The 15,761-nt window shown below is 40.6% G+C and overlaps 1 protein-coding gene and 1 pseudogene across 1 annotated transcript; one reads left to right on the top strand and one right to left on the bottom strand.

Annotated features, from left to right (window-relative positions):
* Positions 1–5,046: 5,046 nt before the first annotated feature.
* Positions 5,047–5,891, bottom strand: LOC119876465 (transcription factor BTF3). Its single transcript, XM_038544017.1, has one exon. The coding sequence runs from the start codon at positions 5,777–5,779 to the stop codon at positions 5,291–5,293; it is 489 nt and encodes a 162-aa protein (XP_038399945.1). The 5' UTR covers positions 5,780–5,891; the 3' UTR covers positions 5,047–5,290.
* OR4AH1P (olfactory receptor family 4 subfamily AH member 1, pseudogene) lies at positions 6,001–6,778 on the top strand (annotated as a pseudogene).

Genomic DNA, 15,761 nt, shown 5'->3' with positions numbered 1-15,761 from the left:
GCTACCCCTGCTTTCTTTTGAGGATCATTTGAATGGTACATGGTTCTCCACACTTTTATTTTCAGGCTTATGGCGTCCTCAGGTCCAAAATGAGTCTCTTGTATACAGCAAATAGATGGGTCTTGCTTTTTTATCCAGTCTGAAACCCTGCACCTTTTTTTGGAATCACTAAGCCTATTCACATTCAGAGTTACTATTGAAAGATATGTATTTAGTGTCATCATGATACCTATTTAGTCCCTGTTTTTATGGATTGTTTCCTTGGATTTCCTCTTTCTTTTACAGAGTCCCCCTTAATATTTCTTGTTTGCTAGTCACATATTTTTTAAGTTTCTGGGTATCTTAGAAACTCTTTATCTCTCCTATTGTGAATGAAAGCCTTGCTGAATAAAGTATTCTTGGTTGCAGGTTCTTCTCATTTAGAACCCTGGATATATTCTGCCAGCCCTTTTTGGCCTGTCAGGTCTCTGTGGAGAGGTCTGCTATTAACCCAATACTTCTCCCCATAAAGTTTAGGATCTCTTGTCTCTTGTTGCTTTAAAGATCTCTTTATCACTGGAATTTCCAAGTTTCACTATGAAATGTTGGGCTGTTGAACAGTTTTTATTGATTTTAGGGGGGGAACTTTCTATCTCCTCCATCTGAATGCCTGTTTCCCTTCCCACGTTATGGAAGTTCTCAGCTATGGTTTGTTCAAATACACTTTCTGTAACTCTATCCCTTTCAGCGTCATCCAGAACCCCAATTATACATAGATTTTTCTTTCTGAGTCTGTCATTTATTTCCCTTAACCTACCCTCATGATCTTTTAGTTGTTTTTCTCCTTTTTCCTTAGCTTCCTTCCTTGCAATCAACTTGTCTTCTATGTCACTCACTCATTCTTCTACCTCGTTAACCCTCGTCATTAGGACCTCCAGTTTGGATTGCATCTCATTTAATTGATTTTTATTTTCTACCTGATTAGATCTAAATTCTGCAGTCATGAAGTCTCTTGAATCCTTTATGCTTTTTTCCAGAGCGATGAGTAGCTTTATAATTGTGCTTCTGAATTGGCTTTATGACATTGAATTGTAATTCAAATTTTGTAACTCTGGGAGAGAGTACAGTTTCTGATTCTTTCTTTTGTGGTGAGTTTTTCCTTCTAGTCATTTTGCTCACTCAAGATAAGCTAAAAACAATTTGTACTGGAAAAAGGAGAAATAGAGAAAATAAAAAGGGGGGATCAAAAAGAAAACACAAAACAAGTAGCAGTATTCTCTGATTCTATATACTGTAAGTACCTAGACTTCCCCTGGAACTTCCAAAGCTGCTTGGTCAAGAATTGCTCTTCCCCTCTTTCCAGCTGGTCTTCTGGTGGAGGGGCCTGCTGTGCTGATTCTCAGGTGAGTGCACCTGGGCAAGCTGTCCAGGCCCTCCCAGGTGTACGACTCAGTGGGAGCTATTTATATTGTGAGACCCCAAATCCCTGGTGGCCCTGTTCAGTCCCAGGTACAAGGTGACTCCAGGAGGAAGTACAACAGTGGCAGCAGCCAGCTCTCTAGCCCTGCAATCAACTCCAGCAGTAACTACCACAGTTTCCCAGTCTGCTGGGGTCTCGATGCTCTGGGTTGGGTTGCGCTGCTCTCCACAGATCGGGGGCACCAGGTGACAGAAGCGTCCCTGTTGTTCTGTGTCCTCCTGGCCCCCGCCTGTCCCGGGGAGAGTGCTGGATCTTGGGCTTTGTCCCCTGGCACCCTGGGCTCTGGGGCCTGCACTGATGGAATTGCGCTCCTGGGGCCGCACAGCCCCCTCTGCCTGGAGCCGCCACTTGAGCCGCTGCTTGAGCTGCTCCCAGGTCCCCACTGGGAGCTTGCTCCAGCCCTTTCGGGAGCTTGGCCCGCGGCGTGTGGTGTGCTCTCCCCAGGGCGCACTTCCTCTATTAGTGGCCCTGGTAGCCTGAAGGCATCACTGCCCCTCCTGGGAGATTCTGCCTGAGCTCCCTGTGAAAGCCTTTCCATCTGGGAAGATTTGTAAATTTCCTGTTTCTCTGAGACTGGGCATTCCTTTCCTGGGGTCACTCACCACCCTGCCCTAGCCTGGCTCCACATGGGGACCCCTCCCCCTTGGATTCTTTTTTATTTATCTATTTTTTCTGTCTTCCTACCTTGCTAGAAGCATGAACTCTTCTCACTGTAGTATTCCAACTGTTCACTCTTTAAATCTCAGGCTGAATTCGTAGGTTTTTGGGATGATTTGAAAGTTATCTAGTAAGTTTGTAGGGACAGGTGACTTGGGGACTGTACTCCTCTTCCATCTTGCTCCACTCCCTCTTTCTTCTACCTCATTAACCCTCATCGTTAGGACCTCCAGTTTGGATTGCATCTCATATAATTGATTTTTAATTTCATCCTGATTTGATATGAATTCTACAGTCATGAAGTCTGTTGAATCCTTTTTTCCCAGAGCCACCAGTAGCTTTATAATTGTTCTTCTGAATTTGCTTTATGACATTGAATTGTAATCCAAATTCTGTAACTGGCAGAGTACTGTTTCGGATTATTTCTTTTGTGGTGAGCTCTTTCTTCTAGTCATTTTGCTCAGTGCAGAGTGGCTGTATGGGTGGGTGAGTCAGGTGTATCAACCACGACCTAAGTAAATTTCACCCTAGAAGATTTTGATGACATCAGAGACTAGAAATTGAAACAAAGATTGGAGCAAAGTAAAACAGAAGGATCACTATAGTGAAAAATAAATTTTAAAACAAAGTAGTCAAAATAAAAGTTCAAGAATATGAAACCAGAAGAGAAAAAAGAAAAGAGAATAAAAGAAGAGAAGAAAGCAAAACTAAAGAGGAAAAAAGAAAAAAGAGAGAAAAAAGAGTTTGGGGTCTGAGAGATGGTGGTGGTGATGAAGGTGGAGGGAGAATGTAGTCTACCTGAGGGTTCCTAGAGGGTGATCCTCTTGGTTCTGAGTATATTAAATTCTGTAGGTTCGAAGATGCTCAGTCCCAAATTTATATAAACCAGAAATACTTGTAGAAGGCCCCACCATTGATCACAAAAACATAAATGAGATAAAAGAGGGGGCAGAATGGGAATTAAGGGAGAATATAATCTCACAGAATGAAGCAGCACGGTATACCACTTGGTTCTGAGTGTATGCTGGTCATGTTTTAGAAGGTATTATGTTCCATCATTGTAGAACAAAATGAGGCAGAGAAAACAAAAACCACAAAATAAACAAAGAAAAAAACATATCTTGTATACCTCCCAAAATTTGGTTGAGTATTATGAAGGTAATCTAGAAGTGGAAAATATATGTACTTGTAGAAAATACATGTACTTGTAGAAATGTCAAAGTCAAAAAGGAATAAACTTAAAAATCAAGAGGTGGTAAAATATTGTAGTTAAGGTGGGAAAAATTGGAAAGTTATATAGTCTTATATAAAAATGAGTAAGGAAAAAAAATAAAGGAGCAATACTCTCCAAGTCAATATACTGTAAATCCCTCGATTTCACCTGGAGCTTTCCAGGGCTGATTGGTCAAGAACTTGCTCTTCCCCTGTCCTTCCAGCCAGTCTTCTGGGGGAGGAGCCTTCTGTGCTGATTCTCAGGTCTGTGTACCGGGGGGAGATGCCCCACCACCTGCCAGGTGCTAGGTTCAGTAGGAGCTGTTTACTTGTGATGCCTCTGTTCCCTGACAGCCCCGCCTATGCCACGCACAGGGTGACACAAGGAGGAACAACAACAATGGCAGTGTCCATTTTTCCAGCCTGGATTCAGCTCCTGCAGTAACTACCCACAGATTCCCAGTCCACACTGGCATAGATTCTCCTAGGGTGGTGGAGGGTACTGATCTGCACAGCTTGTGGGTGCCCGGTGGCAGGAGAGTCCTTGCTGTCCTATGCCCTTCCCACCTCCCCATGGGGGCCCCCACAGGCAGGAGAGTACTTGCTGTCCTGTGCCCTTTTGGCCTTCTCCTGTCCCAGGGGGAACACAGGATCATGGGCTGTGTCCACTGGGGCACCCTAGTATCCAGGGTCTGTGCTCCTGGAATCGCACTCCGAGGACATGGGGCTCCCTTGCAGCAGGGAACATACCCCTCTCTTCAGAGCCACCCACCTACCCAACTGGCTTCTCCCAGATGCCCTGCCCTGTGTGTGCTCCAGCCTTTTACTGAGATTGGCCCACATTATGTATCACTCTTCCTCTATTAGTGACTCCAGGAAACTGGACTTCACTGTCCCTCCTGTGATTCTACCCAATTTCCCTACTAAATACTTTTCTGTCTTGGAAGAATCTGGTGTGGATTTTTTAAAGTTCCTACTTCTCTGGGGCTGGGCTTTCCTGTCCTGGAGGCCCGTGCTGTCCTGCCTCAGCCCAGCTCCTCGGGGTGCCCCTCCCCAACTTGATTCTTTTTTATTTTATTTTCCACCTTCCTACCTTGTTAGAAGTGAAAACCCTTCTCTCTGTAGCATTCCAGCTATTCTCTGTTTAAATCTCAGGTCAGATTCATAGGTGTTCAGGATGGTTTGAAAGTTATCTACGTAAGTTGGTGGGGTCAGGTGAGCGAGGACCCCTACTCCTTCACCATCTTCTATCTCATTTACTTTCAATGTTACTAATGCCCCTTGTTTAATTTCTTTAATCAAGGAACCAGGTAAAATGGATGAAAACCAAACAGAGATGGTGAGAATCTTTGTCCTGGCAGGTTTCTCACAGACACCATCTATTGAGGCATGGTTATTTGTACTATTTCTTTTCTTCTATGTGCCCACTTGGGTAAGCAATGTTCTCACTTGGTCACAGTGGCCTCTGATAACTATCTGAATTCATCACCTATGTATTTCCTTCTTGGTAACCCCTCTTTCCTGGACTTATGTTATTCAACAGTAACTACCCCTGAGCTTTTGGCTGACTTTCTTGATAATGAGAATCTCATTGGCTATGACCAATGTATTGTGTAGCTCTTCTTTCTGCATTTTGGGTTTTTTAAATTATTATTATTTTTTAAATTTTTTTTTTTTTTTTTTTTTTTTTTTTTTTTTTTTTTTTTTCCTAGGCAAAGAACTTTATTAACCTTGTTTCAAACTTTATTCCCAGGCTTCTTCAGCTTAATTAGCTGCAAAGAATGAATTGTGTATAAGCAAAAACTGAAAAGAGCTGCAGTGTCCAAGGGGCTTGGGCTTAAAAATATTAGAGATCTAGATTTTATCAGATCCATGAACAAAATTTTAAAAAGCAGTCATAATATAAAATAGCAGCTCCCAGTAACTTCTTCAAGTTTTATCTTCTTCAGAAGTTGACTCAATTCAGTTTGCTTCATTCTTGGAAGCTTCATCAAAATTCTCCACAAGATCTGGAACTTCATCATCATCATCCTCTCCGGTAGCAAGTGGTGCTTTTCCATCCACGGATTGTTTGGGCAGAGCTTCAGCCAGTCTTCTTAAACTAGTCAGACTGTCTGCACCAAGCTGGTTTAAGATACTGGGTAGCATTTCTGTCAGCTGCTTTGTCTCAGCATGGCCTGTAATGGTGAAAGTGTTCGCTGCCAGCGATGCCTGAACTTTAGGGTTGTTAAAATGGATCACTGTTCCTTGGTTTGTGAACATATTCACTTCTTCAATACCAGAGATATTGTTTACCCCTAACTTCTTTAAGGAGAACTGAAGTTTTTTATCATCTGCTGTAGCTGTTCTATGAACCACCTTCTTCTTTCGGCGAGCAGTTCCTTTCCCACCAATGCGCACTTGTGCTTGCAATTTGGCGAGTTTCTCCTGGTTCATGATAGTTTCTTTCATCTTGTTGGAGCGCAAATGGGACCGCGCGGGGGACTAGGGTTGGCGCTCGGGGGGTCTCAGGCGGACCAGCTGAGGTTAGGCGCACACACGCGGGGACGCAAGATGGCAGCTAGAGCTATTTTTTAAATTTTTTATTTATTTATGATAGTCACACACACACACACAGAGAGAGAGAGAGAGAGAGAGAGGCAGAGACACAGGCAGAGGGAGAAGCAGGCTCCATGCACCGGGAACCCGACGTGGGATCCAATCCCGGGTCTCCAGGATCGTGCCCTGGGCCAAAGGCAGGCGCCAAACTGCTGCGCCACCCAGGGATCCCCTTAAATTATTTTTTATTGGAGTTCAATTTGCCAACATATAGCATATCACACAGAGCTCATTCCATCAAGTGCCCCTTCAGTGCCCATGGGGGCAGTTGAGATGTTCCTACTTATAATGATGGCCTATGATTGGTATGTTGCAATTTGTTGCCCTCTGCACTATAACAGTATTATAAGTCAAGGATTACGCTGTATGTTGGTAGCTGCCTCCTGGATGGGAGGGTTTGTGCACACTACTGTCCAGATTATCCTCACTATCCGTTTACCTTTTTGTGGACCAAACAAGGTGGACAGCTTCTTTTGTGATGTTGTTCCCCCTGTTATCAAACTTGCCTGCGCAGACACATTTGTTATTGAATTGCTAATGGTATCTAACAGTAGATAGATCTCTACCGATTCCTCTGTGATACTGCTTTTTTCCTATTCCACTATCCTGGCCAAGATTCCCTCCAAGGAGGGAAGGTGAAAGGCACTTTCCTCCCGTGGCACCCACGTCATAGTGGTAACACTCTTCTTTGGACCCTGTATTTTCATCTATGCTCAGCCCTTTTCCACATTTTCTGTGGACAAGATGGTGTCTGTACTCTACAATGCTATTACACCCATAATGAATCCCCTTATCTACACACTTTGGAACAAAAAAGTCAAGTCAGCCATGCAAAAACTATGGGACAGGAGTGGACTTAGTTGGAAAAAGCAGGAGACATAAATGGTTGAAGTGAATTTTTGAGAGCAGACGATCTTAGGTTAAAATAATTACTATTTCATGAATGAGGAGATGATAGCCTAAGTGTTTGCTTTTCTTCCATTAAATCATAATACTATTTATGGGCCTATAATTAAACTCATCAAAACTCCTTTCATACTGAATTATTCTACCTTTTGTTTCCTTTTCCTCAAAGCATCTGTTTTCTGTTTTTTGATTAATTGTGTTCTTCCATTCTACTCATTCATCTTATCAAATATTATTCTATCCATTCTTTTCATTTAGTTTGGTGCCACACACTAGTACAAAGAACACTTTCCAAAGTCTCACCACTTTCTTCTCCATCTTGTGCCTGGTTTTATTGTCTTTTCAACTTTCACATTCTGACCAGATGTCTGCAAAGACCTGAATAGGAATGTATATGTGCTTCTTACAGTCAAAATACTTAGAGGGTTATCAGCTAGATGAGGTAGAGTGAATCCAATTTATATACCTGTAACAAACTAATGGGATATACTAGTTGGCTTCACCACTTCATCATACCACTACCATCTAGTAGTGCAATTTAGAGACCAACTGACTAATAGTGTGGGTTCAACTAACTCTCTTTGAATTACAAATCAAGTGAATCTTAGACAAGTCATTTAAAGAAGTGCAGCCCTAATTTCCTTAGCTGTAGCATGCATAGAATCATGCTTACTTCTCGGTGCTCTGGTGAGGGCTAAAAATGGCAATACATACAAATATGTTTAGTCTGGTGCTTGACACATAACAGGACTTTACTTCATGAATTATTTATTCACTAGATTTTTCAAGGACAGAAAGATACTGATGGTGGAAATTTAAACTGGTTGATTTGCCTTAATGAAACGTTTGTTTCATTATGGTATGGTCTACAAAAACCACTTTAAGGAAGATGCTAGAAACTGTATAGAAAAGAGCCATGACATTTGTTCCTTATCCACATGGGGCACAGTTTTTATTATTATCACCATTATCATAAAGAAAAACGTTGCTGCATTTGTTATCCTCAGAATTATATTAAGACCAATTCATAGGCATATGTAGTCATTACTAAACTTTTATAATCAAAGACGGGAATATTGAATTGACATTCAAAATATGATCCTCTCATTAGATGCAGAGAAAGCATTTGACAAAATACAGCATCCATTCCTGATCAAAACTCTTCAGAGTGTAGGGATAGAGGGAACATTCCTCGACAGCTTAAAAGCCATCTATGAAAAGCCCACAGCAAATATCATTCTCAATGGGGAAGCACTGGGAGCCTTTCCCCTAAGATCAGGAACAAGACAGGGATGTCCACTCTCACCACTGCTATTCAACGTAGTACTGGAAGTCGTAGCTTCAGCAATTAGACAACAAAAAGACATTAAAGGCATTCAAATTGGCAAAGAAGAAGTCAAACTCTCCCTCCTTGCTGATGACATGATACTCTACATAGAAAACCCAAAAGCGTCCAACCCAAGATTGCTAGAACTCATACAGCAATTTGGTAGCGTGGCAGGATACAAAATCAATGCCCAGAAGTCAGTGGCATTTCTAGACACTAACAATGATGCTGAAGAAAGACAAATTAAGGAGTCAATCCCATTTACAATTTCACCCAAAAGCATAAGATACCTAGGAATAAACCTAACCAAAGACGTAAAGGATCTATACCCTAAAAACTATAGAACACTTCTGAAAGAAATTGAGGAAGACACAAAGAGATGGAAAAATAGTCCATGCTCATGGATTGGCAGAATTAATATTGTGAAAATGTCAATGTTACCCACGGCAATTTACACGTTTAATGCAATCCCTATCAAAATACCATGGACTTTCTTCAGAGAGTTAGAACAAATTATTTTGAGATTTGTGTGGAATCAGAAAAGACCCCAAATAGCCAGGGGAATTTTAAAAAAGAAAACCATATCTGGGGGCATCACAATGCCAGATTTCAGGTTGTACTACAAAGCTGTGGTCATCAAGACAGTGTGGTACTGGCACAAAAACAGACACATAGATCAGTGGAACAGAATAGAGAATCCATAAGTGGACCCTCAACTTTATGGTCAACCAATATTCGATAAAGGAGGAAAGACTATCCATTGGAAGAAAGACAGTCTCTTCAATAAATGGTGCTGGGAAAACTGGACATCCACATGCAGAAGAATGAAACTAGACCACTCTCTTTCACCATACACAAAGATAAACTCAAAATGGATGAAAGATCTAAATGTGAGACAAGAGTCCATCAAAATCCTAGAGGAGAACACAGGCAACAACACCCTTTTTGAACTTGGCCACAGCAACTTTTTGCAAGATACATCCATTAAGGCAAGGGAAACAAAAGCAAAAATGAACTTTTGGGAATTCATCAAGATAAAAAGGTCCTGCACATCAAAAGAAACTGTCTACAAAACTAAGAGACAACCTACAGAATGGGAGAAGATATTTTCAAATGACATATAAGATAAAGGACTAGCATCCAAGATCTCTAAAGAACTTATTAAACTCAGCAGCATAGAATCAAACAGTCCAATCATGAAATGGGCAAAAGACATGAACAGAAATCTCACAGAGGAAGACATAGACATGGCCAACAAGCACATGAGAAAATGTTTCGCATCACCTGCCATCAGGGGAATACAAATCAAAACCACAATGAGATACCACCTCACACCAGTGAGAATGGGGAAAATTAACAAGGCAGGAAAAAACAAATGTTGGAGAGAATGTGGAGAAAGGGGAACCCTCTTGCACTCTTGGTGGGAATGTGAACTGGTGCAGCCACTCTGGAAAACTGTGTGGAGGTTCCTCAAGGAGTTAAAAATAGATCTGTCCTACACCTAGCAATTGCACTGTTGGGGATTTACCCCAAAGATACAGATGCAGTGAAACGCCGGGACACCTGCACCCCGATGTTTCTAGCAGCAATGTCCACAATAGCCAAACTGTGGAAGGAGCTTCGGTGTCCATCAAAAGATGAATGGATAAGGAAGATGTGGTCTATGTGTATAATGGAAGATTACTCAGCCATTAGAAACGACAAATACCCACCATTTGCTTAGACATGGATGGAACTGGAGGGTATTATGCTGAGTGAAATAAGTCAATCGGAGAAGGACAAACATCATATGGTCTCATTCATTTGGGGAATATAAAAAATAGTGAAAGGGGATAAAGGAGAAAGGAGAAAAAATGAGTGGGAAATATCAGAGAGGGAGACAGAACATGGGAGACTCCTAACTCTGGGAAACGAACAAGGGGTGGTGGAAAGTGAGGTGGGCGGTGGGTGGGGGTGACTGGGTGATGGGCACTGAGGGGGGCACTTGATTTGATGAGCACTGGGTGTTTTGCTCTATGTTGGCAAACTGAACTCAATAAAAAAAATAAATGACAAAAAATCAGGCTGCTTAAAAAATCCCAATAGACCTTCAATTAGTATTTCTATGATAGAACATGTCTATTATAGAGCTGGATTAATATATCAAAAATATAACAATTTAATTTTGCCACAATGGTTACAATGAGTTAAAGTAGATCAGTGTGATAGAAAATAATGACAAGAAAAATAATATTTTCAATATATATTTCAATATATTAAGAAAAGTTCATGGTGTTTTTTTTTAATGGACACCAACTTATACATGTAGTGGACATTCCCTGATGCATCAGTGAGTTTAATTGATAAAATGCTTCACTCAAGGTACTTACATTCTCACAGAAAAAACAGACACATAAACACACACAAAATAGTAATTTACAGTAAGTGTAGAGGGAAAAATAAAGCACAGTACGAGATAGTGGGAATGACAGAGTTTTCATTTTAAGTAAGATACTAAGAAAAGGCCTTGTTGATAAGATGATTTTTTACCAAAGGCTTAAAGGAGGGCATGGGAACAGCCATGTGTACATCTGGGGAAAGCAAAACAGAGAGAACATCCAGGGTTGAGGCACTTGAGCTGCTACTACCTGACAATGTTCAAACAGCTCCTATGACTAAAGTGGAATAAAGTGGAAAGCAGTTGGGATGATAAGCGACTGTGGGTGGTGCAGAAATCCTACAGGGCTCTGTAAGACACTATCAGCACACTGCCGCCCTTCTGAGTGAAATGGCGAGTAACCATGAGTTTTGAGTAGAGGACATGCTTTAGAACAGCTTTTACTGCTCATATTGGAAAAGGGAAGGAGAGAATCCTAGGAGGCCATATGAGCACCAGACTCACTAAATCAGGCCAGCTGTGATGACGGCTCCTTACACAAAGGCACCCTGAAAGTGAGAAGTACTGAGATTCCAGATGTATTTTGAAATTGCAGTGAATAGGATTTCCTAAATATTCTTTTTATTTAAATACCAGTTACTTAACACAGGGTGCCATATTAGTTTTAGATGTAGAATTTAGTGATGCATTCTTTACATAAAACACCCGCTGCTCATCATTATGAGAGTCCTGTCCTCCTTAATGCATCATCCCTTTATCCTGTCCTTCCACCCACCTCTCCCCCGGAACCACTGGTTTATTCTCTATAGTAAGAGTTTGTTTCTTGGTTTGCCTCTCTTTCTTTTTCCCTTTGCTCATTTGCTTTGTTTCTTTTTTTAAATTTGCTTTGTTTCTTAAATTCCACATGTGAGCAAAATAATATGGTACTTGTCTTTCTCCGACTGATTTAATTTGCTTATCATAATACTCTCTCTAGCTCCATCCAGGTCATTGCAAATGGTGAGATTTCATTCTTTTTGATGGCGAGTAATATTCCGTTATAGAAGTGTATAAGTGTATATATATAATATATATATTATATTATATATATTATATATATCACTTCTTTATAATTTCATCAGATGGACATTTGGGTTCCTTCTATAATTTGGCTACTGTTGAGAATGCTGCTATGAATATCGGGCTGCATGTATGCTTTTAAATCAGTATTTTTGTATCTTTTGTATCCTAGAAGAGCAACTGTTAGATTGTAGGGTTGTTCTATTTTTAACTTTCTGAGGAACCTCCACACTGTTTTCCAGAGTGGCTGCACCAGTTTGCTTCTATCAACAGTGTTGGAGGGTTTCCCTTTCTCCACATCCTCACCAACATTTGTCGTTTTCCTGGGTTGTTAGTTTTAGCCATTCTGTCAGATGTGATATGGTATCTTACTGTAGTTTTGATTTGTATTTCCCTCTTGATGAGTGAAGTGGAGCATTTTTTATGTGTCTGCTGGCCATTTGTAGGTCTTCTTTGGAAAAATGTCTATTCATGTCTTTTTCCCATTTCTTACTGGGATTATATGGGATTATTTTCTGGATGTTCAGTTATATAACTTCTTTATATATTGGATACTAACCACTTATCAGATATGTAATTTGCAAATATCTTCTCCCATTATGAAGAGTATTATTATAGGTTGCAACTATAATAGAGGAATCAAATATGATTCCATATATTATAGCCTAAGAAACTACAAGGATAAAGTTGCCATCAAATGAGATAATCAAAACTGTATTTGTCCATTCATCTTTCGTTGGAGCCTCGGTGTCCAACGAAAGATGAATGGATAAAGAAGATGTGGTTTATGTATACAATGGAATATTACTCGGCTATTAGAAATGACAAATACCCACCATTTGCTTCAACGTGGATGGAACTGGAGGGTATTATGCTGAGTGAAGTAAGTCAGTCGGAGAAGGACAAACATTATATGTTCTCATTCATTTGGGGAATATAAATAATAGTGAAAGGGAAAATAAGGGAAGGGAGAAGAAATGTGTGGGAAATATCAGAAAGGGAGACAGAACGTAAAGACTGCTAACTCTGGGAAACGAACTAGGGGTGGTAGAAGGGGAGGAGGGCGGGGGGTGGGAGTGAATGGGTGACGGGCACTGGGTGTTATTCTGTATGTTAGTAAATTGAACACCAATAAAAAAAAAAACTGTATTTGTAGAAAGGTTGGGGGGAAGATTAAGAGGGTACTTTTAAACATGTTAACTTTGAAATGCTAATTTTGAATTCAAATCAGGAAGTAGAATCCAAATTGGGAAGATGTATGAGTCTAGATTTCAGGACAGATGTCTGGGCTGCATATACAGATTGTCAAGTTTTTTTTTTACCGTCATTTCTTCAGCTATTCTTCTATCCTTTTCCCTCTCCTCTCCTTCTGCAACTCCAATGTGTGTGTGTGTGTGTGTGTGTGTGTGTGTGTGTGTGTGTTTATGTATAGTACTTTCTATGGTGCCCTAAAGGTCTCTAAAACCCTGTTAATTATTCATTATTTTTTCATTTTTTCCCTCAGATTGGATAATCTTAATCAACTGTCCTCAAGTTCATTGATATTTTATTCTGACAACCAAAACTGCAGTTGTGCCCCTCTAGAAAATGTTTCATTTCTACTATTGTACTTTTCTATTTTATTTCTACTTTTTATTATTTCCAACTCTCTATTTATATTCGCCATTATTCTTCTGCTTCCATAGCCTTCACACATATGATAAAATGTCAGCAAGATATGGGCCACAATCTAGCCTGCCTTCTTAAAGCAGATCCTGTTTTCCAAAGGTAGTTAAATCAAAATTTTTCATTCCACATATTCTTCTGCACTGTGACCATGTCTTCCCCATCAAGATTTATGGTCAGAAATGCCAGACAAACGAGTTAAGAAGCCATCTTAAAAATGAGTTATCCAACTCCAAAGTTAGTTCAACTCAAATAAACTGACCCTATGTGACTCAGACATGAACAAGCTCAGCTGAGCCCTTCCCCAAGCACGGCGCACAAAACTGCAAGCAGAATGAAATGGCTCTTGAACCAGAATACTTTGAAAAGCTGTTTGATACACATCAAACTGGAACACTCATTCACAGTCCTTCTCTTAGAGCTCCATGCGGTCAAATAGGCTTCTTTATGTTTCATGTTTTCACATTTCCTTCTACTCTACTCTCAACTATTCCAATGAGACATTCTTAATACAACCCTTTAATCACTTTTACTGCTTCTCCTATCAATAACTTTCTCAAAATTCTTTAGTGCTGAGGCATCTGGGTGGCTCAGTTGGTTAGGCATCTGCCTTTGTCTCAGATTACAATCATGGAATCCTGGGATTGAGCCCAGTTTCAGGCTCCCTCCTCAGTGGGAGTCTGCTTCTCTGTCTCTCATCTGCTCCTCCCCCCCAACTTATGCTATCTCTCTGTCTAAAATAAACAAATTTTTAATAAGTTCACATTATGAACTTCCATACAGCCATAAATTTGGGGGAATACTATTCTACACACAATGAGGCCAAAAGCTTAGTTCCTGAACTGTTTAGAAATCATAGCAGAGCTATCATTTTATTAATTGCATTAATTTAGCATTACATTCTGTCCTCTTATCTAATTATGGTTTATGTACATCTTAATCCCATGCACAATGAATCATTAACTTTGCCTTTTTGCCCCTATTCTCTGTTTACTCACTGGTGGGAGAAACTAAATGGAGACCAGACAGTAATATTTGTCTTGACATTTCTGATCATACCATGTCTCAAATAGTGACTCATTGTCCAGCAGAATGCTTATCCCCAGATTGTGCCAAGCACCCCTCTTCCCACCACACTCTCCAACAATGTTATCTCTGTAAAGGTTTCAAGAAAACCATTACCCTCCTCTCATGTATATAATCTGTCTCTAGGCTCCATGGGGCATGGCTCATTTGGGAATGATCTCCTGCCTTTCCACTGGGCCGCCCTTCTGATAAAGCTGTCTTTGCTTCAAACCAGTGTCTCAGACATTGGCTTACTAGCAGAAGGTGCACAGACAAGTTTAGGTTCCTTAACAAATTTGGCAAGTCAACCAGGAGACCTGTGCCTGAGGCAGGCCAGCTGTGAACAGAGGGGTGACTTTGTGGGAATTTATTTTTTTATTGGAGTTCAATTTGCCAACATATAGCATAACATCCAGTGCTCATCCCACCAAGTGCCCTCCTCAGTGCCCATCACCCAGTCACCCTAAACCCCCAACCACGTCCCTTTCCATTAGCCATTATTTGTTTCCCAGAGTTAGGTGTCTCTCATGTTTTGTCACACTCACTGATGTTTTCACTCATTTTTATCTCCTTTCCCTTTATTCCCTTTTATTAATTTTTATATTCCAAATGAATGAGAACATATAATGTTTGTCCTTCTCTGATTGACTTATTTCACTCAGCATAATACCCTCCAGTTCCATCCACATTGAAAAAAATGGTGGGTATTTGTCATTTCTAATGGCTGAGTAATATTCCATTGTATACATAGACCACATCTTTATCGATTCATTTTCCAATGGACACTGAGGCTCCTTCCACAGTTTGGCTATTGTGGACATTGCTGCTATAAACATCAGGGTGCAGGTGTCCCGGCATGTCACTGCATCTGTATCTTTGGGGTAAATCCCCAACAGTGCAATTGCTGGGTCGTAGGGCAGGTCTATTTTTAACTCTTTGAGGAACCTCGACACAGTTTTCCAGAGTGGCTGCACCAGTTCATATTCCCACCAACAGTGCAAGAGGGTTCCCCTTTCTCCACATCCTCTCCAACATTTGTTGTTTCCTGTCTTGTTAATTTTCCCCATTCTCACTGGTGTGAGGTGGTATCTCATTGTGGTTTTGATTTGTATATCCCTGATGGCCAGTGATGCGGAGCATTTCCTCATGTGCATGTTGGCCATGTCTATGTCTTCCTCTGTGAAATTTCTGTTCATGTCTTTTGCCCATTTTATGATTGGACTGTTTGTTTCTTTGCTGTTGAGTTCAATAAATTCTTTAGAGAGTTGGATACTAGCCCTTTACCTGATAGGTCATTTGCAAATATATTCTCCCGTTCTGTAGGTTGTATTTTAGTTTTGTTGAGTTTCTTTTGATGTGCAGGAGCTTTTTATCTTGATAAAGTCCCAATAGTTCATTTTTGCTTTTGTTACCCTTGCCTTTCTAGATGTATCTTG

This window comes from Canis lupus, chromosome 8 (genome assembly GCF_011100685.1).
Source record: "Canis lupus familiaris isolate Mischka breed German Shepherd chromosome 8, alternate assembly UU_Cfam_GSD_1.0, whole genome shotgun sequence".
Lineage (NCBI taxonomy): Eukaryota > Metazoa > Chordata > Mammalia > Carnivora > Canidae > Canis > Canis lupus.
The sequence above is the reverse complement of the archived record's forward strand: the minus strand, read 5'-3'. Positions and strand labels throughout refer to the sequence as shown.